Source organism: Lycorma delicatula, chromosome 11, assembly GCF_047948215.1.
Source record: "Lycorma delicatula isolate Av1 chromosome 11, ASM4794821v1, whole genome shotgun sequence".
Lineage (NCBI taxonomy): Eukaryota > Metazoa > Arthropoda > Insecta > Hemiptera > Fulgoridae > Lycorma > Lycorma delicatula.
In genome coordinates this window covers 38,598,714-38,622,930 of record NC_134465.1, presented here as the reverse complement: position 1 = coordinate 38,622,930, position 24,217 = coordinate 38,598,714, and the positions used below count along the sequence as shown (strand labels likewise).

Genomic DNA, 24,217 nt, shown 5'->3' with positions numbered 1-24,217 from the left:
ATAATCTTATTTCAAATTCAAATTCTACTACCAGGATTTTTTGTGTTTTTTAATGAAGGTATATTTTGAAATTAAAATCAAACTAAATGCAAAAAATCCATTTTAGTTAAATCATCATGTGCAGGTTATATTTATGGTTTTCCTGCTCTGAGATTTTATTGTAAGTAAATGTGGCTTTTCCATTTTTTATAAGTTTTTCAGTGATGTTCAATTTTATTATTTTTTTTTTGTGTCAAGTAACATTAAAAATCCTAGAATTTTTATAGAATAATTGAATCGCATAAGTATCGTATTGCATTCAAGTTGATATGGTGTAACACAACAGTTACCAGCAAAACAATGATGCTTGCTTCTTATCAGCAAAAAGACTTAAGTTTCTTAGCTCAATTTATCCTGAAAAAGTTTGTCTTAAAATTATGTCTCTTTTTTGTCTTGGCACTTGTAGAGATTTTATGTTTTTCATGATCTTTGAGCTTATCTTTTGGTCCTCCTTGCAATACGTTTTTCTTCATAACAGCAGTTAAAACTTTGTGTGCTAAATTAAATGATGAATCTTATTATATTTTAATGACATCTTGTATTCTATTATCGATCAACTTTCCTGTGTTTTTTTTTACAACTTAATTTTTGGACTTTTCATCTTTGATTCTCAAATATGTAAATATAAAGTGATTCAGAAATATTAAAACAATGTATAGTAAAACTACGCATATTTAATATAATTCTGTTAACAGTACTGGGCGATTGTCAATTGTTCATTGTTTAACATACATTTTATTTCCTCTATATTTTTAAATTTGAAAGTCCTCTGTGATTCACTCATCACTAATTCTCCTGTTTCTCAGGTAGCTAGAGAAGTGAAATATAGCATAATTATTCTCCTGAGTGTCTTTAGGAAAAGCCAATTCATAAAGGTTGTTGTACAGTTGTAAGATCATGTTCCTGTGGACAATTTGAGATGAAGGAATAAGTAAATGAAAATTCAAGGGTTCAGAGTATTCATGGATGATTTCTCCAATGTGATTTTCATTTGGGTCAAATTCAAGCAAGCAAACAAGCAAAAGTGCCAGATCAGTATGGTTTGACAGGACCTGTCAAACCATACTTGACTGTGTTGTGCCATTCAAGGTACCTGAGTAACATAGACTTATGTATTGATAACATTTTTAGAACTGTATGTTGACAAAGATGATGAATTTTTGGATCACATGGAAGAAAACTGATTCTTCTTCCCACTGATTTTCTAATTTTTGATGATATTTCAATAAATTTTCTTCCACTATTTTGAACATAATACTACTTTTTTCATTCATTGCAGTTAGACAGGTGTGTGTTACGAATATCATTTTAGCATGTCAGAAGAGGGTACAAGAACATGATTTCGACCATAGCAGGTCTATCTTCAAGGTTGAAGACTTAAGAAATAATTCGTATCTAAACTATATCATTTCTAGGGACTCCTCTAAAAGTCAGAATGTGTTTTCAAGATAAAAAATGGACTATCTGATTAGTGTTTAGTGCCCATTAATATGAGGGACATTTAATAATTAAAGAGAAAAATTGATTTAGAAAAAAAAATTGTATTTTACAAAATGAGACTTTTACTGCTTCTCAACATAATCCCCAGCAATATTAGTACACTCATTTCAATGATGAACTAGTTTTTTTTGTATCTGATGCAAAGAAGTCTTTGTCTTGTTGTGTGAGCCACTTTCCCACAAGTTCTTTGACCTTGTTGTTGCTGAACGTTTTTCAACGTAATGTCTCGTTGAATGGACCAAACAAATGAAAATCTGAAGAGCCAAATCTGGACTGTAGGTAGGATGTGGTAGTATCTCCCAACCCATTTTTCTAATGGTTTATTGGGTCAGCTGGGTGATGTGAGTGCGAGCATTGTCGTGTAGCAATATTACATCTTTTCTTTGAGATCAGCAACATTTTTCTCTCATTCCTGGCTTTACTTTTTTCATTAGCATGTCTGAGTAGTAGGCACTGTTTATTGTATGCTGATTTTCCAAATAATTACAAAAGACGACACCTTGGGCATCCCAAAAGACAGTCAACATGACTTTTCCTGCTGATGCTTGCATACTGAATTTCTTTCAGACAGATGAGCTGGTGTGCTTCCATTCCCAGGTTTGTCTTTTGGACTCTGGTTCAAAATGGTGAAACCAAGTTTCATCACTTGTTAAAATGTTGTTTAGAAAAGGGTCACATTTCCTTTCATAGCTTTCTTTCAAGTCTGTACACACTTTGAGTCTTGTTTCCTTGTGTTGTTGCATTAACTCTTTCAGGACCCACCTGCAACTTGTTTTGCTGTTAACATTTACTTGTGCTAACATTTACTGCAACCATTTTTGTTATATATTCAACTGTGAATCGGTCTTCATGAATATGTCGTCAATGTGGGTTTCAAGCGAAGGAGTTTACACTCCAACTGGTCGGCCAGGACATTGTTCATCAGTCACTGAGGTTCATCCATTTTTGAACTGTTCTATCCACTTATAAAAATATCCGTGGTTCATACAACTTTCACCATACTGTAAAATCATTTGAGAAAAAGATTGTAGGTGGTCTTTCACCTTCAGAAAACAAAAAAACAGATCACTGAACGTTGTTCAACAAATGTGGGAACTTCAAGGAGACATGCCATCGTTAAATGCAATATTGAGGTTATAAATAAAACAATTTTTATCCATCAGCTGTTCTCAGCTCATGCAAGTGATGCCAACCTAAAATCATGAAAGTACAAAACTCCTCCTACAAACTGTTTCATTTCTACATCAATTTGTCTTTAATTATTGAATGTCCCTTGTATAATCATGTAGAACAGTATTTGGTAAATTAAAAATTTTAACTTATCTACGAGTGTATTAATGTAACCTTTGCTAAAATAGATTAGCCGTTTATTTAAAAAAAAAAATTAATATCCATCTGTATTTATCCAAACAGCAGAATATTTTCATGTAACTGTAATCTTCAGCGTATAAGAAAGGTCTTATGCTTCTGTTATCATTTTTACTTCCTTGTGCAAAGTAAAGGAACTATTGTGATCACAAAAAATTTTGGTTTTTAGATTTCAACGGAAATATCCATTTTGTCTATCCCTGAATCCATTTTGACTAATTTCAGCATGACATCTGTACGTTCATGCATATGTATCTTGCATAACTTAAAAACGATTAGCCATAGGATGTTGAAATTTTGGCTTTAGGACTGTTGTAACATCTAGTTTCACATCTCCCCTTTTGATTGCAATTGACTGGACCAAAGTGTCCAAAAAAGCCTAAAATCCAAAAAGTTGGATTTTGAGCTTTTTTGTAGCTGCAGTAATAAGCTGTCATTGAGAACTTTTTAACGATATATCATAAGTGATACTTATTTTCATTGGTTCCAGAGTTATAGCCAAATAAAAGTTTAATTAATGAAATATAATATATATCTTACAAGGGGCTTCAAATCGGACTTCATCTTTTTCTTTTTTTTTAATATTTTTGTTTAATTTAAATATATTGACTTTAAAAAAATTACAATAAGAAATAATTCAACAATAGCAATAAAAAAAATATCAAAAGTTATTAATGAAATAAAATTTTATTACTTTTCATTTTAAAATAATGTATATATGTAGTTTAATAGGCGTATAAGGAAGTCATATGGTGTCGAGATTAGATTTTTTTTGTAGAGTATTGGACCCATTTAAAATACAGCAGTAATTTTTTTTTTTAATTAAAAGATTCTTTTTTGTAAGAATAGTATTATTATGATTCTGTAAATAATCATAATAATAATGATGATGATGGTGATAAAATCTGAGTTTTTTTGCATATTTATTTAATGTATACAAATAATACATGCTTAAATAATTTTTATCATAAATATTTAATGTCTTTGTTTGATTAATTTACTATTATTTCATACATTTTTATTTTTAATTATTAATATAGACTATAGCTAGTTTTTAAAAAAATGTTTATAAGTAATTGGACATGGCTGCGATCAAGGTTTTATCACTCACTGTTTCCTTTGACTGATCCAGGAAGTTACTGGATCCTTTTTTTAATCTGTGAAATAGCGTAATTACATGTTCTGATACGATGTATGTATTAATTATTAGTTTTCGGCTAAAATAAAATATTTATTTGTTCTTTTCAACTAAATTCTCTTAAGCTATCTAGTATAACCAGCTGTAATTATAATACAATAAATGTGATTATTTAATGCATCCTGCTTATTATTTTATTATAACATGTGCTATTTGAACTGTAAAAGATTCTTGTGCTCTAGCAGATGTTATTTTGTAATTTGTAACAAAAATTTGATAATAATTAGATTACATTTTTCAAACTATTTGTTATTTTTATTTTTTCACTTTGTTCATAATTTTATTTGCAGAGATTGAATTCATTTGTTGTTATTAGTATTATCTGACTTTATTTTTACTAGGATTTGGCCAGTACAGAGGCAGGTATATCTAGTGCACCAGTCACAGTTAATGCACATCAGGGTGATTTGGCGTGCATAGCGTTAAATCAACAAGGCACTATGGTTGCAACTGCATCTGTAAAAGGGACGCTTATACGTGTATGGGATACAGCAAGGCGCAATCTACTTGTTGAGTTTAGACGCGGCTCTGATCCTGCAACATTATATTGGTAATGTACAAAAATATCATATATGTTAATATACCAATATATATTCATATAAAGTCTGCTCAGTTATGAAATTCAGAGTGTACATCATGAGTGGAATAACATCGATAGACCTAAACATCTTTAATACAAAATAACAAGTACATTACATGCATTATTGCTGATTTCAAATGAAAAATTTCAGGTTATGATAATTTCACTGAACTTTGATTAATTTTTATTTAGCTATTATATGGTCACTCGAGAACAGCTACAGAAAGGAATAATGCAAGAATTTAGCCTACTCCCTTAGCTTTTTTAATCCATACATGAGAAGTACCAGGAAGAAAGTAAAAAGAATTTGAGATTTGAGTAATAGCTACCTGGGAAAAAGTGAAAGTATCAAAAATGTTATATTTGTTTAAAATATTGTTACATGTTGGCGCTCAACCAGGATATCAAGAGACTAACAAACTAAAAATTTGTTATAAATATAATCTATTACTCTAAAAACATAGAAGATTAAATAAATAATAATAATAGTAATAACAACATGAATAATAATAATATTAATAACAACAACAACAATAATAATAATAATAGTGAGTATATGAATACAAAATAATAATTCAAATAAGGACAAGATTTGTTTAAAGATAGTTAAATTATAAAAACCAGAAAACAGTCTAATTTACTAAAAGTGTTATGATGACCACTAATATTAATACTTAATATTGCATTTACAACAAGATAAGATTAGTCTAAAGTTCATACAATTCAATTCTCTGCAAATATCATAATTTTTACTGTTTAACTACCCTACACTTTATGAATGAATTCTAATACTGTCACTTTCACCACTGTTTACCAATAACTCATCGAACAACTTCCTGCATTCAACCACTGCCCACACTGGAATGCTTGTGGTATATACTCTTCATTCGTTGTTACTACATGCTTACTGATAATGCCATAACACAAACATTTCTAACGTGGCCTTGCAGAACTACTCGCTTACCTTCTCTTTAACAGCTAACTGTTCTCACTGATCCTGGCAGTATTTGTATCTCTTGGCCTATGGAACCAGTACTTGTCTCATTCTGTAACTGTTGAAGCATAATAATTTCATCATCTGTGCTCTTATGTTTTCCTATAAATTCATATTTCGGTCCAGTAACCCTTTGGTCCAGTAACCCTTCTTGTTGAACAACAGCTGTTGGAGGGGCCATTATCTATACTACAAAGGACAGATTGTTAAACGAATCTATTAACCTGAGAAAAGGATCCCTTTTAGATCCTTCTCAATTCCTTTGGTTATTTTGTCATACTTAATTGGAAGGAATCCATTACCCTGGTCCATTATACTGGTTCTGTTACACCATTATCCTTTTAATTGAAACAATAATTTAGTAATATTGAATATTATAGACAAAAAATTATTATTAAAAGATGGAATGTAAATGTAGTGACAAGATAATTATAAAAGTTCCAATCACTGAAGCATTTTGGTTTTTGATTTTAAAAATTGAAAGAATATAGAAAATAAACAAGACAAAAAGCTCTTGAACTGAGACATATCAGGAGTTTTACACAGAGAAGAAATCTCTTGTTATCAAGTGTTAATAATAGGACAATATAGAAAAGATTTAAATCTAATACAAAGGGAAATTAGTAAATAAATTGCAAACTGATGCGGGATTATTGAAAATGAGTGAATAGTTTTTAAAAATAATATTAGATGTACTTACTACAATCAAAATGTTTCCTTACTACATAAGGAAATGTTTCCTGGTTACTATGAAAAGTGTTTGTTTGTTAAGAGGTGCATAATTATATCAGTAAATTCTCAAACTCAGAATTTGATGAAAATCAACCTGGTCATCCTATTAAAGTCATTTCAAAACCAACTGTGCAGCAGATAGAGATGATTTGAGCTAACAGGCAAGTAATGATAAAGGGCTAAGGAATTCCGATAGATTGTTTAGCCTGCTGAGCAATGATTTGAAAATATTAATTTCCAAAAAGTGTACGTATAGTGAGTGAATGCTTAGTTGACTGAGCAGTAAATCAAGTAGGCCTAGTGTGCAACTTCTCTCTCAATACATTCATGAAGAAGAAAAGATGCTTAAAAGGATTGTCACTGGGATAAATTATGTTTGCAGGTGTGATATAGACTAATATTGCACCCAAATGAAAGTATGATTTAAAGCAATGAATATATTCTTTTTCAGCCTCATGCAAAAAATTTGAGGTTATTCTCTCATCCATAAAGGTTCTGTTTATAGCATATTTTCAAGGCAATTTTTCAAGGGGATTTTCAAGGCAAGCTATCGACCAATTTCCATTATGTGGTAATGTGAATGCTACATGATTTTCTAAAGTTCTTTGTATGCTTTAAGTTACAGTTCGTAGAAAACATCCAGACCTAGAACTAGTGAAATCACTCCATCATGAAAATTATTTCAGACCCAGAGAATTGATGAATTCAGGTGGCAATCTGTTAATATCCACATTACATCCAATTGACATTCACCTTTTTGGTTTGTTAAAATCTCACTTGGGTAGAAAACATTTTGTGGATAATGATGTTCAGATATATCATGAGGTAGCAACTGATCATTTATGCAGCAGGTTTCAAGCTGCTAAAAAAATATCATTTGTTTTTATAATACAACTGGATAAGTGTATTCACGTTGGTTGAGACTACATCAAAAAATAAAAAAGGATTTTCAGATGTTACTTCTAGTTTTTTCTTTTATACTAATTCTTCAAAACCTACCTCTAAATGATAATGATGATTATTTAACAAACAAAATCTGACTATATTTTAAATTGATTTTTGTTAATAGCTTTTGAGTATTATCTAATTTTCAGATTTATTTCAAGTACCATTTAGGATATCTTTTTCTTTGTATTATATATAAAATAGAATAAGTCTGAAGTTGTGTTAGTGTGCAATGCATAATTAAGAGCAAAATTCAAAAAATTAATTAAAAAAAATTACTATTAAAACCAAATTCAAATTTATTTGATAGTTTATAAGTTAACAAACCTCTTTATGGAAATGCATAAACGGAAGACTTGGCGTTAGCATCCAGAGCAACCAGTACTCTGATGCCCAGGAGACCGTCGAGGATCCGTCTCAACTTTGCCAGCAATTCGTCGATACTCCATCCAAGCTGGAAGTATCCTGATACTGGTATGACATCGACCGTACCCCTCGTGACTTGCACGATGGTGAATTGCTCATCTGGGGCATCCAGAAGATACCCAACGATACCGAGCCGACCACAATCGCAGAGAGCGGCTGTTCCCTACAAGATTGAATAACATCCACTCCATGGAAGCCGACCACCCTATCCCCGACCCTGTACGGCTCCTGGACCAAGAGGATCTCGAGGTTGTACTCTTCAAGGATCCTCATGGCTTCTCATTGGTGGCCACCCGGGAATGATGCAGTTTTAACTGCCCCAGGCTTAAGCGTTCGATGTGGACGACTGTCCTCGAAAGCTTCCCCCAATTCAGGTGTCGCCATACGCCGTATTATGCACGATCTTCACCCGAGCTTTGTCATGCGACTTGTATTGCTTGCCCCTGACCCGGTGTTCGGAATCAAAGCCTTTCACCAAGGCACAGGTAGCGCACTTCACAGGCGTGGTCGTATTAGTGCAGTTAGCTGCCCTGTGCCCAGCAAGGGCTCAATGACCATACATCTCCGACTGTGCTCTGCAACAGAGAGAGGTGTGACCAAAGCCCCCTTATATTTGTACTTATGTATGATCAGAAGATTCTGCCAGATCTTTGGCAAGATCTCAATTAAACAGTGGCTCTTTTTAGTCTCTTTCCGCCCCAACTGCCGGATTACCTTGGTCCCGTTGAGGAAGTTTTCAACAGCCATTTCCAACACAGGATTTTGGTTGTGTATGACCCTGAGGATTTCAGGTTCCTCTACCCTCGTTGCCCTCGACAAATCGTAGACCAATATTTGCGGCCTCCACTCGGCCAGCAACTGAGCCTTCAGCCCGTTCTTTAGAACATCGATCTCCAGCATGACGCTATTGTCCCTTGTTTTTGTAACCTGGAAAATATGGAACTTTTCTTTGCTCAGGTACAGGATTTTTTTTCAGGGTTAGCTCTGTCATTGCTGACAATGCCCCTGGACCATCTTGACAGTGGCCCTTTTAATTTTTGCAGCCAGATCCTGGACTGGCAGCGGTGGAGTAGGTCGCTTAGGCCCAGGGGTGGCAAAGGAGATAGTCTTCTTAACCTTTTCTTCCACCCGTTAAATAGTTTTGTGTAGTTCACCAACAGCCTCACCTGTCACCAGCTTGAAACCGCTGACTCCCTCCACAACCTGGTCAACCTTTCCCAAGAGCCTTAACACAATTGTATCAAGGACCTGGTTGGCGCCCTGGAGTCTTTCACACTTTAAAGCCAGCTCAACAACCATCAAACTACACTCGAACAGGTAAGAGTCGACTAACTGTCGAGCCTTTATTGAAATCCGAGATGCCTTCTTTTGAGGAGAATTTAATCCATGCAGACCGTATCTCCTTAAACCTCCCTATAGAAGGCTTCGCCCTTCTAAGCTGGAGATAGAGATCTCCAGCTTAGGGCCGACCACCACATCACTATCCTTCACCACCCATGACTTTGTGAGGAGGGTCCGTTTGTACTGGTTGCGCCCTCCATAGCCTTGCTTTCTCTGCATGATTCCAACTACCGTTTTCCCTGCACAGCTCGACACAGAGGTTTTGGCAGGATTTTTAGTGCAATCGACCGGTACACAAGAACACTCCACTACCCTCATGGAGACCTCTGAGACCTCCTATCTCAAGACCTGATGAGTATTCACAATCTCTTTCTTGAGCAAGGCCTTCTGTTCTCACACAACCCACTCGAGAAGTCAAATGCTAAAAGCTCCTAAGTCAAACCACTGGTGAGTTCAGAGCAAATGACTTCCCAAACCTGCCAGAGGATCTAGAAAAATTCTTTGGCCTCACAACCCTCTGAAATGGGGACATGATTTAACAAAGGAAACATCCTTACTTAGCTGACAGTGGCACTACTGCAACACACTACGCATCTGTGTAGCTCAAACATCACAGCAGCGCAGGTTAACTGGCAGCCACTGATTGTTGTCAGCCCGGACGACATGAACGTAGGCATGCTGTACTTGTAGAAAGAAAATTATCGCCATCGGTATCAGTGAACACAAGTTTTACAGCATGGGGCCAGAGGCCGAGAAGTGATTGAATGATGAGTTGTACATGTTTATGTCATTTTCATCACATGCATCGATCTTGTTTTGTTTAGCATCCCTACTTCCATATATTACCTGGCGCTGTATATATTATCATTGTAATAAATTGCTGAACAATGTAGTAATATAGCTAAGCGCACACATCAATTGGACAGCCAATGCAAAACTTCCAAAGTTTAGTCAGTTTAATCCCACTGTTTAGTCAGTTATACATTAGATGTTGATTGTTGTCAGACGATACAGTGTTTTATATTTAAAGGAAAAAAAGGTTTACACTTTTTATTTATGTTCTTTTCAGTATAAATTTCAGTATGGATTCAGATTTCATTTGTTGCTCCAGTGATAAGGGAACAATACACATATTTGCCCTAAAGGACACGCATCTCAATAGGAGATCCACGTAAGTAAATTATTTTTGTTTAGTATTTAAAATTGAAACTAGATATATAAGATATTTAAATTATTTTATAGAGATCATTGAGCCTTTCCTTAAAATAGTGATAGCATTATAATTTCAGAATTGCTTTTTATCGTTAACAAATAGTGTGTGGGTGGGAATAAAATATGTTAATTGATAAAATGTAACTTACTGTATTTTGTTAAAATACGATAACTAAAGTCACATTTTTATGTAGTGGTGTTGCTAATTTATTAGTAAAAGGATTTATGTGCTTGCTTCTTTAGATCAAGCTCTTTGAATTTTATAATTTTTTATAAGATATTAAGTCTAATTTTTTTTCTTTTTTGTTGAGTACATCTCATCATAAATTTATCTAACCTTCCCAAATATTTTGATGGGCCGTTAGGCCATCCAATAACTGTGTTCAGTAACATACACAGTTTGGTTGTGCTGAAACTGTTTCTTGCAGATTAATACTATTTAATATCACTTTTAGAAAAATGTCAGTGTTTTACAAGTTGTTTTAGCTTATCGATTAACATTTAAACACTATTGCAGGCAGGTTTCATACTATATCAATCTTTGCTTTACTAGAAATTGAACACAGTAAGATAAAATATTTTTTTTTTAGGAGGGCGAAAAACACGTTCGTGTTATCATTGCCTGGAACAAATAATACAATATTACAAAAGAAAACATATTTCAATAATTATTCAATAGTCGAGTACAGATGCACAGCCTTAAAAGATATTCGATAGTAGCATCTTATTGTTTCCTAAAATATCTTGGATGTTAGCCCCTAATATTTAAGTCTACAATGCTGCATAATACACAGAGTCCAGAAGGTTGCGGTGTATCGTTAGTTGGCAGTCACAGCAAACATAAACAGGTGCATCGGTCTGATTCATTAGGTGTTTATGTGTAAGATTAGTATGCCCTATTCATAGACAGCAAATAACCTCTTCTCTACAATTATTGCAGATTGAAGAACTCCATGGCAGCGTAGCATCCTTGATGTATCAGAGTTTATTATCTACTGTAGTAGTCCAGCCACCTTCCTCGAAGAGTGTGTATAATAGAGTTAATAAAATCTGTTGTAGTAACATGAATGGTGAAAGATGGTTAGCTACATGTTTCTTCATCAGCGGAATCCATACATTCAATACCCAGGATTACCACATGGCTAGGGTTCCAGCTGAAACTAACTTGTGTGTTGCAACAGTTCAACTCAGCGATTGCATTATGAATTTTGATGACGATTGGATGTTTAGAATACAAATCTTCTGTAGCTTGGAGTACACTATACACATCGCTACCAATGAGGATGTAATTGTATTTTGGGTTAATGATATTCAAAGCCTAATTGATGGTGTACAGTACAGCATTGTAGACAGTTGCAATATTAGGTAGACCGAACGTATAGGTTCTGTCATTTACAACAAAAGTGCATGCAATGGTATCATTGTGTTTAGATCCATCTGTTTATACTGCTGCGTCTGGGGGTTTGTCTTTGATAGAAATTTGTAAAACATTTGCTAAAAGACAGTAGGAATTTTTTATTATATATGGTTTGGTCATAATTAAATTTTATTGGGTCGAGTCCTCCATGAAGGACATAAACAGAAATAAGTTGGGAAAATAGAAGGTGTGTCAAAATCTAATAGGTACAGTAAATGCTGGGCATGAACACCCATTGGTGCTGTATAGTGTGCAAGGTTTTCATACTGTTGTAAATGAGGGTTTGCAAGGACTGCTTTAAAGACTGGATGATTTGGTTATCCTTTACGACGAGCAGTGTAAGATGCTAACAACTGGTCCCATCTTTCCCATAGTGATGGCTCATCGCAATCAGCAAGCATGCTTGCGACAGGACTTGGTCTAAAGATACCTGTAGGAAGACAAAGAAAAGCGTGATGTACAGACCCGGCATCTTAAGCATGGTATTCTGAATTGTAGTTGATGCAGTCATAATCCAGACGGGACCAAACTAAAGAATAATAAAAGTGCAACATACATGATCAGTCTTACTTGGTGTTGCTAAAGCCTCGTAACATATCTAGAATTTTTAAACATCTTGCTTTTAAATGTTTTCTATATTTGACCCACGTAAGACGACCATCAAAGATCTAAAAATTTGTCAGGAGAGATCGAAGTTAGCTCTTAATTGACACGAACTTTTGGAATAAAAGAATCTCATAGGCGAGAAAGGACTACACATTTTGTTTCCTTAAGTGAGAATATGAAGCCAAACTTCAAGGCGAGACATAGTATTCTATTGTAGTCTGTCAGCTGTGACTGTTGAATGAATTGTGATATATATATAGCAAAATCATCAAGTAGAGAACATAAAACAGGCAACACACATTTAGTAATACAGTTGATGGCTATAGTAAACAAGGTAGCACTTAATACACTTCCTTGAGACATTTTATCCTCAATGTGACCCTACTCAACACGGAATCTCCAACATGAACATGGAAAGTTCATGTCATTTAAGAAACCTAACTAATAAAAGCAATAAATAAAACTAATAAAAGCAATCATATTGCCACGACTCTCCATTCTTTAAGAGTGTTTAGAATACCATGTTGCCAGGCTATGTTATATGCTCTTCTAATGTCAAAAAAAAAAAATAGTGACAAGTTGCTGGTGGAGCAGAAAAGCATTTTGGATAGCTGTTTCCAGTGATAACGAGATGGTCAATGGAAGATCGTTCTTGGCGGTAACTACATTCTTCTGGAGATATCAGAGTATGTTTCTCTAAGTACCATTTAAGCCTGCGTTCACCATTAATTCCATCACTTTGCACAAAATGCTTGTCAAGGAGGTAGTCTGATTTCAGACTACTGCTTTATCTCTACCAGGTTTAAGTACTGGTACGACAATGTCTTCCGACAAGATGGGTAAGAAGACTTGTGCAGAAAACAACACATTATGAATACACAGTAGGTGATATAATGCTGAATTTGGAAGGTATGAGAGCATACTGAGATAACTGTTGTCAGGTCCAGTGGAGGAGTCATGTCAGTTTTTTAATGTATGTGACAACTCATTGAATGTAAAGGGAACATTTAATTCACAGACTGAATCCCCAACTTTTACAAAAGGTGCACTCATCTATACTATACTACAAGTATAACATCTTCATTGCAACCAAAGACCTTGAACGTTCCACTGGATAATATTCATGAATGAAGTTAATTATAGACATATATAGATATAGAATTACAGATATATATAAAATTAATTATAGGTGATTCAGTTTTTCTTTTTGGAATCTGTTAATTTTAATAACTTCCATTGCCCTGGAGTTGGGTGGTTCCTCAATCATATCCTCCATATCACGAGGTGATGATGGGGAAGATTTTGAAAAATGGCAAGTCGCAGACAACACTCCAGAGGGGGTGTTTATGTGGGTTCTCTTAACAGGGAGCTTATTGGAGAGCTTACTGCCAACTGTATTTACTTCTGCTCATAACAGAAAATCTTTGGGGAGAGGAGCTCCGGAGGTATTCCGCTAATGTTGGTTTTGTTGGCTGCAACTACTGATTTTTTGTTCATCTTAGCTCTGAAATAGTGGCTATGAGTGATGCAACTTGATTAGAAAACATCTGAACAAGCTTTTTTAACTTGCTGCAGGATCCGCACTATTGATTACCCACATTTTCAGGAACTTGTCTTGATGTAGCAGCTGCAAATGAGACATCTGCACATAATTATCTGTACGTGCTGCAGTGAATCTTGAAGGTTGGACTGACTGCTAGTACAGTGCCTGTTATCAAAACTGAAAACATTCAGTTTAGTTTTCACGTGCAGAAAGCAAATTGCTTTCTTGTAAATACTACTTTTTATTTTATGTTACCAGATGGTATTATGAATTGCTTTTAAATATTTTCTAATTCTGCTGTTTATATTTCATAAATCATTAAGCATTTTGTCATAAAAAAAACTTATGGAATATTATTTGAAATATGTATTTTGCAGAATTAGTTAAACAAAATGATGAACTGAGTGAGCACAATAAATTCCTAAAATTTTTCACTACAGCTACAGAAAAAACCTTGAAGAAGCTAAAAATTCATACGGAAATGCAATGTTAAATGTGCCAAAAAACCAGAATGTGTTCGTTAAATTCTGAAGCTGCATGACAGTTTAAAAGGTGATGCCCTTGGCATTACAAAAGAGCAGGTTGCTACTAAAACGCGTGCTAAAGTTTTAAAAATTGATAAGTCTAACTGTGTGGCCACTTTTGTCAATTGCAGCAGTGCTCAGGACTCTGAAGTCATATAAAAAAATCTTCAATAGTGAAAACAAAGAAATATTAATGGCTAAGGCATGTGAAGAAAATAACCCCCAAATAAGAATAACAAATATCTCAGCTGATGCCAATAAGGAAGACTTTCCAATGATATCAATAGAAATCAACTACCAAAAAATAGTGTTATCATTGTTCTAAATATAGATACGGAAATAATAATCACGCAGCCCTAGCAGAAGTAACATGTGATGTGTATGCTGGGATCATGAAGACAAAAACTGTTTTTCTAGGATTTTAAAACTGCAAGGTGTATGATAATTTTAATATTAAGACATATAAAAACTGGTGGATTTAATCATAGTTTGATAAAGTGCAAAAATACCTTCAAAAGACCTCAAGCATGTTTGAGGTGTGCTGGCGAAAATAATGTATCTGCATGTAATACGGAGATTAGAAAAAGTATCAATTGTATTAGTGCCAACAAGTATTTGTCTAAAAAACTATCAATAGAAGATTCTGTTGATAACATAAATAACTGTGAAAGCTACAAGGTGAGATGGGAATAATATATTAGTGATATCGATTATCCCTGGAAACCCAGAGTCATCATTTAGATCTGTTGTGTAATCTTTGGCTTTGGTAAAGAGATTTTATATTGAATTCTGTTTATGGAAGTTGTAGATTATAATCTTAGTGAAGAATTAATTTTTAACAGGAAGGTTGAAATAAATGAAGATTCAAGTTTTTCCAAGTCTGAGTCATTGATCCTGCATATTAATGTAAGAAGTATAAAGAAAAATAGTATTAAGTTTGATGCAATGATAAATGCTCTTGAGAATAAAGTTGTTATATATGATCAGAAGCTAGAATCTAGAAATGGATTCTGTATTTTTTTTTTTTGTTTCTTATGATGTTTTTATATACTAAAACATTAATGTTTTAAATTTTAGGCATAGTTTTTTTTTATGTACTGTTTTAATTGAGTGAGGTATACTTCACAATTTGTGTAAAATATATAATTTTTTTTAATTATAGGACCAACCTATGTACAGGTACTTATGTCCCCTGTAGGTGCTTTTTGTATATGTAGATGCTTAAAGGAATTTGGTAATAAATAAATTGTTAAATGTTGTAAAAATGTATGCCTATTCTTTACAAGTATTATAATTACATCAGCAGACAAACCATAATGATAAATTAAATAACATTGTAATTGTCTGTCATATATAAGCATACTTTATAGTTTGTTGCAATTATATTTATCATAAAAATAAACACAGACGAGCCAATTAATATCTCAGGAAATAAGTTGCCTTTTTAGTATCATATCGAGAAAAATATAGCTATATTGTTTGCTATGTGCTCATAGTTTCCAAATACAGCCAAACGTATGTAAAAATAAATAATTACCTGTATGTCTACTTTATTGAATGTCTAAGTATAATCCAATTAGCTAATTGTCCTGTATTTGTTGATCCTGTAAGTGCATTTGTGCAAATTCTTTTTACTCGAGTTTTGATTGAGAAAAGTAATCGCATTATATAACTGGTTGTATATTTTTAGTGTATTATAATTGGGTTCACTTGATTATTTTTCTGTAAAAAGCAAAAAATAAAACAAAAACAGCCCCAGGAAATAAATAGTGTGTATGAATTTATGAATCAAGGAGATGGTTGATTTCTGAAGTCGAAAAAGGAAGATAGACAATTGATTCAGATTAAAAATTATGAAGAAAGAACAGAAGCTGTGTGAGGGGTGATGTGATCCTAAGTCCAAGTAGTGAGAAAAGAGAAAAAGCAGTTGCTAGAAAAATTAGTCAAAAATCTGGCAGAGACGTCTTTCTTTATTTGAATAAAATATAAACTCCCAGAAAAACCTGCTACGGGACTAGATAATTTTGACAAGCGCATAGTGAGATGGACTATAAACGAATTTCATGAAATTCATAAAAAACTGCCGACTGTGAAAAGCATAATGTTAGCGCCAAAGATGCTATTGGTTATTGAGGAAAATAATAAGAGAATTAGGCTTTTGGTACAGAAAAACTAAAAATAACAGGAAGGTTCTCGCTGAGCAATAGACGTAAGGTTTAAGCGTGTTTAGTATCGTACTTCCATAAAAAAAATTTAGAACCGAAATGGGGCCGGTAGTGCACCTTGATGAGTCATATATTTTTCCGCACTTCAAATAAATTGTGGTGTAGTAATTTAGGTAATGGGCTGAAAGTTCCTATTTCAAAAGGCAGCAAACTTATAGTGTTTGCTGGAAAAGATAAATACAGTGAAGTGTTTGCAAAAGCATTCTGGTCCTCGTTCTCCCTCAATGCTGAAATCACAGTTGTACGAGTCTGTAAAAGCAAACAAACATTTAGTGGAGGGTGTCTTTCCTGTGGGGTCAGAATGTCTACGTGTTTGTTGATGAATTTTAACAAAAAAAGGGCATGAGTTCTCCAACCTCTATACCACCTGGATTTAAATCCTATCGAGATGGTTTGGTCAGAAGTTAAAGGATATAGCAACTCATAATGTAACTTTTCATATCAAAGATGTTCTAAGGCTACGTAAAAATAAATCGATGCAAATGAAAAAAGATATAAGGTGTATTGTAATAAATTTAAGGAAACGGAAGCTAAATATAAGTGACAAGAACACATTGACAATACTATGATATCATTTATTATTTCATTTCAAGAAGATAGTGAAAGTGACAAGCTTTTGTAATTCTTGTCGTATTTACCATTTTGAAAAATGCATAACATCATTTTTTCACAGGAAATGGTTGGATATTAATAAAAGAATTTTCATCAGTGAACCAACTAAATATGACATAACTTACATTTATATGTATAGTGTTTTGTGTGTGTGTGTATAATTAAATTAGTAAAATTTAAAAATGTAATAGTGTTTTAAATATTAGCTATACATTGAGGTGAATAAAATTTCAACAAAATTTGTTCTCTGATCCAACTAACACCACAATTCGTCTTACGAAGGCCGTTCGCTATTAGGTTATGAGGCAAATGTTATCTAAAAGGATAGAAGAATGATTCAAAGAGCGGCTTTCACTGCCATGGCACCAATTATCAAGACCCGTTGTGCCACCTCCACTCTACATTGTGGTAATCCACAAAGTGGTACGAAATAATAAAAAATTATTTAGTATTAAGTTAATATAACAGAATTATAGTTATTAAATAACAATTTTTAATACATACTTTTAAAATTAAATTTTCTCCATTTAATGTTTGGTATGACTGCTCTTCAAGAAAATAATTATTTTCTTTCACTATAAATATTATGTAATATATTTTAATTAAACATTGTACGAAGTTTATCATGAAAATATTTAAATTAATTGAATAATAAGAAAAAAATGCGTAGTTGTACAATTTTTTGATTTCTTTTCTAAGCAATAAATCACGTTGATAAATGTTTGGTACAAACAGGACCTTAAATCAAAGTTTTTATACGCACTAAATCAGCATAATAGTTATGTTAATAAGCCTACATAGCTCATGCTAATTTTTTGTAGTAATTCTTTTAATTTAAACCAAATTTTAATTGTTATAAAAAACATTTATTTAATTTAGACAAACTTAAATAATAAAATAGATCTTGATTTTTTTATAAAAATTATAATGAATTGGCTGTATTATAAGATTTGAATGACGCAGATGGAATCTGTATCATAATGAGGATCATTATGAAACAGATTTCCATTATGATACAGGTGTTCAACCGATCAAAAGTGGGGCTCTTTTCAACCACTGTCTGTTGGGAAGTAGATATGGTTTAATGTATCAGAGCTGTCTTTTTAATTTGATTTAAATCCAATTTAGTAGTTATCAAGCAGAGGTAAATTTGAAAGTACACCAAAGATAAGTAATTTTTTATATTATACTGTTTACTCTTTTGTTAATTATATTGGATTCTGAAGAAGAAATGTATTTTACATGATTGATGTTAAAGAAAAGGCAGAGCTTACTACTTAGGACCTATTGACGCTGAAATGTTTTGTTTAAGTTCTCAAAAATTAAAAAAAAAAAAAAATATTCTGTAAACACTGTATTCTATCATTGATCTAAATCAATAATCACAATATTACCTCAGCTGTAGAAAAAATATGGTATGCAACACTCTATAATGGCAATTACTGCACTCTTGCAAAGTTAATAACGCTCGCCAAGGCTTGTGTCATAACTTACTTCATACTCGTGCATTGAAGGCTATAGTTATAGGGTCATTGCATAATGTACTAATGTACAGATAATATAATACAGTTAACTTTTAAAGTAATGAATTGTTAAAGAAAATTTATTTTCAAACTGAATAGTTCGGACTGTTAAGAGTATAGTTTATTTTCAAGATTCTTTAAAGCATGTACATGTTAAGCAGTTTAATCAAGTGGTGGCTTACATACAGGCACTGTGGAACTGTAAAAACTCCTATTTCCCCTTGTTATTATCAATAACACTTAATATAATGAGTCCTTTTTTCTTTAATTCTTTCTTTATACTTGTACAATATATAATCCTTGAGCTTAATGTCAGTAGTCATCCCCCAGTTTATGAAAAAGATACAAAAATCTTTGTATGGAACTGTGCGCTTCACAGTTTCAGCAGCTTGGTGTTTCTGGCTGTTGTGCGCATGCACACATAGGAAGCTGCAAGGGAGAGAGAGCACTGTCCCTCCCACAGTTCCAACCTGGCGTGCTGGTGGAAGGTAGTTTCTTTTTTACTCTGCGTGTATTGTGCTTAAAAACTGTGTACCATATTCTTGATGTGATAAAATCCTAAATATAAAATACATATAAAATTCTAGATTTAGATTTTATCAGGTTTGTTAATAAATTGTCATTTCATATGTGTTTCTTTCCTTTTACACTATTTTAAAACAAAGGCTAAAAATTTTCTTGAGCAGCACCTCCACTAATTTTAGCTATGATCCGCCACTGATATACTACATACTACAAAATATACTCAAAAGTTTTTTATTTTTTTAATTATACAGTCACAAAATTAATGTTTGTAATTGCATGCTATTTATTAACGTAACTTTTTTAAGTGATAAATTCTGCTTGTTAAATTACATAAATAAAATATTCTTGTCAGACACAAAAACACAATATCTCTCAAGTACAGATCAGTTCACGGTTTGGTGCCGGTAATTATGAATTGTAAGACCAATGTTAAGTAAGTACTAAGTTTTTTATATTTAAATAAACTTATTCCCCCCCCCCATGCATCAGTAAAATGAAAACAACAGAACTATTTCTGTATTACACAAGCGTACCATTTAAATTCTGTTTAGCATGAAATCATTGAAAATAAAAACAAAATTTTGTAATGATGCAAGCCACACTATATATCAGAGAAATTCTTTATGAAAATAGGATAAAGAAGTTCTCTATAGTCAAAAAACAGAATAGATGAAATTGTATCTTGATGCCTAGACAAACTGTGTTTATAAAGATGTGCAGTGAAATCAACAAATTGGGCAGGTTGGTTACATTGAAACGGATATGATGTCTGCTCTGATACAGTATTGACTTTTCTCACACTTCGACCTCGATCCACGAATTAATATCCTGAGATTACATCAAAACAGTTTTTTTTTTATTTTCAAAATTATTCTCTGTGAGTTTACAGAATTTACATTTTGTATTTTGTTTTCTAGGACAAAGAATCGATTAGATAAAGTGATACAGTAAGACTCAATTGCTATGGCAACCGGTTAAACAATATTTAGGCATATTAAGAAAAATCATGAAATAAAGTAATTTTTTAACTATATAGAAAATGTATGAATTTTGTATTTTCTCTTTTACAGTACAAATTTCTTAATATATTCTTTACAGCACAGATTGGTTGTATAAAATTTGTTTTTTATAAATTTTAAGACAATTTTGAGGAAAACAATTTCAAGCAGAAACATAAAATGATTTGTACGTCCATTTAATAATAAAGTCACCAGTTTTGGATGCTATAATACACTTTCTAAATATTATTTATCTATATCCCTTAACGTCTGACTGTTGTGCTTGAGGCTATGTTAAAGTAGTTTTATTTGTCATCATAAACTGGTTTGATGCTATTCTCTATCTTTCTGCCCGTGATAATCGTTTAATATCAAAACGATTAATACATCCTATGTCCTCAGTTTTCTGGTTTATATATTCCAGTCTTTGTCTTCAGTTTTATCGTGTGTGCAATGCATCTCTCTATTACCAAATTAACTAAACCTTGATATCTTATTATATGGCTCACAGACATGGTTGTCTCTTTTAACATGAACTTCTTCTGTCTTCTTCCATTCTTTTTTAGACCTCTTCATTTTATATTTTATTAGCCCATTTAATTTTCAATATCTTGCTGCATTTCTAAGGCCCGTATTCTTTTCCTTTTTTCCTCATTTCACTACCAAGTTCTACATTCCACATACATATTTTTATAAGGTAGAAAAGCTTTCTACCTCTTAGATCTATAATAGATAATAGTAGATTTTGTCGCCTGAAAACTCTCCTTGTTTGTGTCAGTATGCTTGTGATATTTTCATCCATTCTTTGTCATTTTACTTATGTTAACTATGTAATAAAGTTTTATAACTTGTGGCATATTATATTTCCCTACATTAATACTTAATTTCTCATCATCCTCTGTTCTGTCTCATTTAATTACCTCTGTTTTACTGTTATTTATTTTCAAACTAAATTTTTGTACTAGCAATAAATCAATACCATTCAAAATGTTTTCTAACTCATTTTTGGTTTTTCCCAGAACAACTTCATCTATGAATCTAAATTTAGCGTTTTGAATGCCAGCCACTTTTATGAATCTCATTCTAGAATTGCCAGTAGTTTACTTTATTCTACTTCTAGAAATGCCAGCCATCTTTTAGCATATTTCAAGCTGTATTTATTAATTAAAATAGAAATGTGATAAAGGGGAAGGTTTGGTTGATGCACTGAAATTGATTCGAAACAAAAAGTTAACAAGGATCTGTGGTACCGGTTCCCATAAAAATAGTTCATCTTGATGAAATTTGTCTCTTACATACATTTTCATCTAAGAGAAAAAGATCCAAATGTATGGCTGCTCCAAAGGTGTTTTGTTCCAAATTCATAACACTTGTATTTTATATGCAGGCAAAAAACTTTTACATTGTTTCATATGATGTAATTAATTAAAAACATACATTTACAATCAAGTTTCTGTTATTTGCATGCTTCTAATTTCATGTAAATTATATTTAACATAGGAAAAATATTTGTTATTAAAACATCTTGTGATCTGTTTTGAATTCGGTCGCAAAGTTAGTTCCATGGGCTCCCATAAGAAGAAAACAAATGTTTACTTCTAAAAGTATTAAAAATGTAAAAATCTATTTTCATTAGGTTTGATCGTTTGTTTTAAACCTAAAATAATTTAGATAGTAAAGGCAGTTAGTTTTATATGGATTTGAATACTAGATCTTGGATACAGGTATTCTTTAATGGTTGGGTTTCAATTAACCACACATCACAGGACCTGTCGACCTGAGACTGTACAAGACTACACTTCATTTACATTCATACATGCCATACCCTGAAGTAATACCTTACGGTGGTTCTGCAGGTTAAAAAAAAGGTATAGTTAATATCTTGCTTTCAATTTACATAGTGAAGAAAAATCTGACTGTTGATTTGTCATATAAAAATAAAGAAAATAGGTAGAAGAGGACACACTAAGGCTCAACATCCATGGTGGATGGACACACATCTAGAAAGAAAACTGCTGCAAGATAAGTCTTTAAAAAAAAGTTTTGGTGGCAATCTTCTGACTTAAATAAAGCTTTAGTTTGTATTGTATATAAGTTTGATTACTATTTTGTATTTTTGTCATATGTTATTAATTTCAGGTTTTCAAAAATGGGTTTTCTCGGTAATTATGTAGAATCACAATGGGCTCTTGCTAATTTCACAGTGCCTCCTGAATGCGCTTGTATATGTGCATTTGGTCCACAAAGTTCAGTTATTGGTAAGTTATACTAATTAACAAAATTCACTACCTTTTTATAGAAATGTAAGAGGAACTGTAATTTTTACAAAAAAATAGTTTTTTAGGTGTCAATTTTTAGTCTAAGCATACAGGGATTTTAAGATCATAAAGTTAAATGTTAAATTTCTTCTGTTACATATACAGAACACTAACCAGGAAATATATATGTCTGTCTGAGATGGTTATATTTCAAATCTGATAATCCTTATAAAAATCGTTATTTACTAAGTGAACATGTTAGACACATAGTTGCCCTAGCTGAAGTATCTGTTCATATAAATACTGAAGTTTTTAAACTGAATTTCATTGCTCTTTCAGGATTAAGAAAACTGATCTTGGTTACTTTTCCTACAAATTAATATGTAATTCTTGCAATTGATATATTAAAATTCTATCTGCGAATAGAATGCATTAGCTAATATAAGATGTTAAAAGTTTCATTTTTTACATAATACTTTTGTTAAATGTTTCCAGTATTTTCATTATTTAAATCAAAAATTCATAATTGTGCTTTATCTAGTTTCATCGTCAGAGGAGCAATCTAAAGGGAATCCAAAATTATATAAAATTTTCTAGTCTGCAATTTTAGTTTCTACTTAATGTGTTAAAATTATCAATGGTAATTAAGAAATCCATACTTATCTTATTTCACTTGATTAGAGATGGCTGATGGGAAGCTCTAATTTCAGAAACAGAAATCAGATAGATAATTCAGAACAGGTAACTGAGATGGAGACATCATTCCTTTGCAGTTAGCAGGAGAGATGGGATCAGTCGACCGAGGTTAGATGGACTCATAGATTGATGATCCTGGACCTCCAGAAACGACTCCACTGGAAGCTTAATCCAGTTTCTCACCTGTTACAGAAGTTTAAAGCATATCTGTGCATTTAGGTATTTAGACACTCTACTGAATATGACCATTGCAGGAGAGAGGAAGCTGCAGAGCAAACTGTACTTGCGTGTGACATGCAGCATTGGGAAGGATGCCTGAGAGAATTCGGCTCACTAAGCCCCTCCAAAAAATATCACAGACTATGCTACAGAACGAGCAGGCACAGAATTTGGTGCTGATATTGTTGGTTGTAATTATACAAACCAAAATGTCAGAAAAAGTTCAGGGATGACTATCCCCTTGGAGGTGTGTTTGAAAAGCTGTCTGATTTCATGGAGAGTGACTAAAAAATAAAATAAAAATAATATAGAGAACAAAGTGTGTCACCAGACATTTTATACTGCCGTGTTTTGTCCATCATGAATCCTCAACAACAGCTAATATATATTATTATCAAGAATTATCTGCTGTCTTTATGATGTATTAGCTGCAAAAACTAACAAGTAATTTCTAGGTTTCCGAGCATCTAACTCTTCAGATGTGGCTTACTATGATTTCTATTGTTTCTCATGCTGAGAGGACATTATGTGAATGTAATGATACAGTGATACAGCTGTATCATGCATTTATGGATAAGTATATGCTTATTTGATACAAATTTATTTCATCCAACTGCCATTCCGAAATGTGACATCCTTAATGATCTGAACAATGAAAAAGCGACAGGTCAAATTGGATCACAAGGAGTACACCTTTTAAATAAATTCCTATTTTAATTATTTCACAGCCTTCAAT

The 24,217-nt window shown here is 32.7% G+C and overlaps 1 protein-coding gene across 1 annotated transcript in view; it reads left to right on the top strand.

Annotated features, from left to right (window-relative positions):
• Positions 1-24,217, top strand: part of LOC142332280 (WD repeat domain phosphoinositide-interacting protein 4-like) — a 31,494-nt gene that overhangs the window by 6,438 nt on the left and 839 nt on the right. The window contains exons 5-7 of the mRNA XM_075378613.1: positions 4,447-4,655; positions 10,193-10,294; positions 22,448-22,566. Coding sequence (XP_075234728.1) covers positions 4,447-4,655; positions 10,193-10,294; positions 22,448-22,566 — 430 coding nt within the window. The remainder of the gene's footprint in view (positions 1-4,446; positions 4,656-10,192; positions 10,295-22,447; positions 22,567-24,217) is intronic.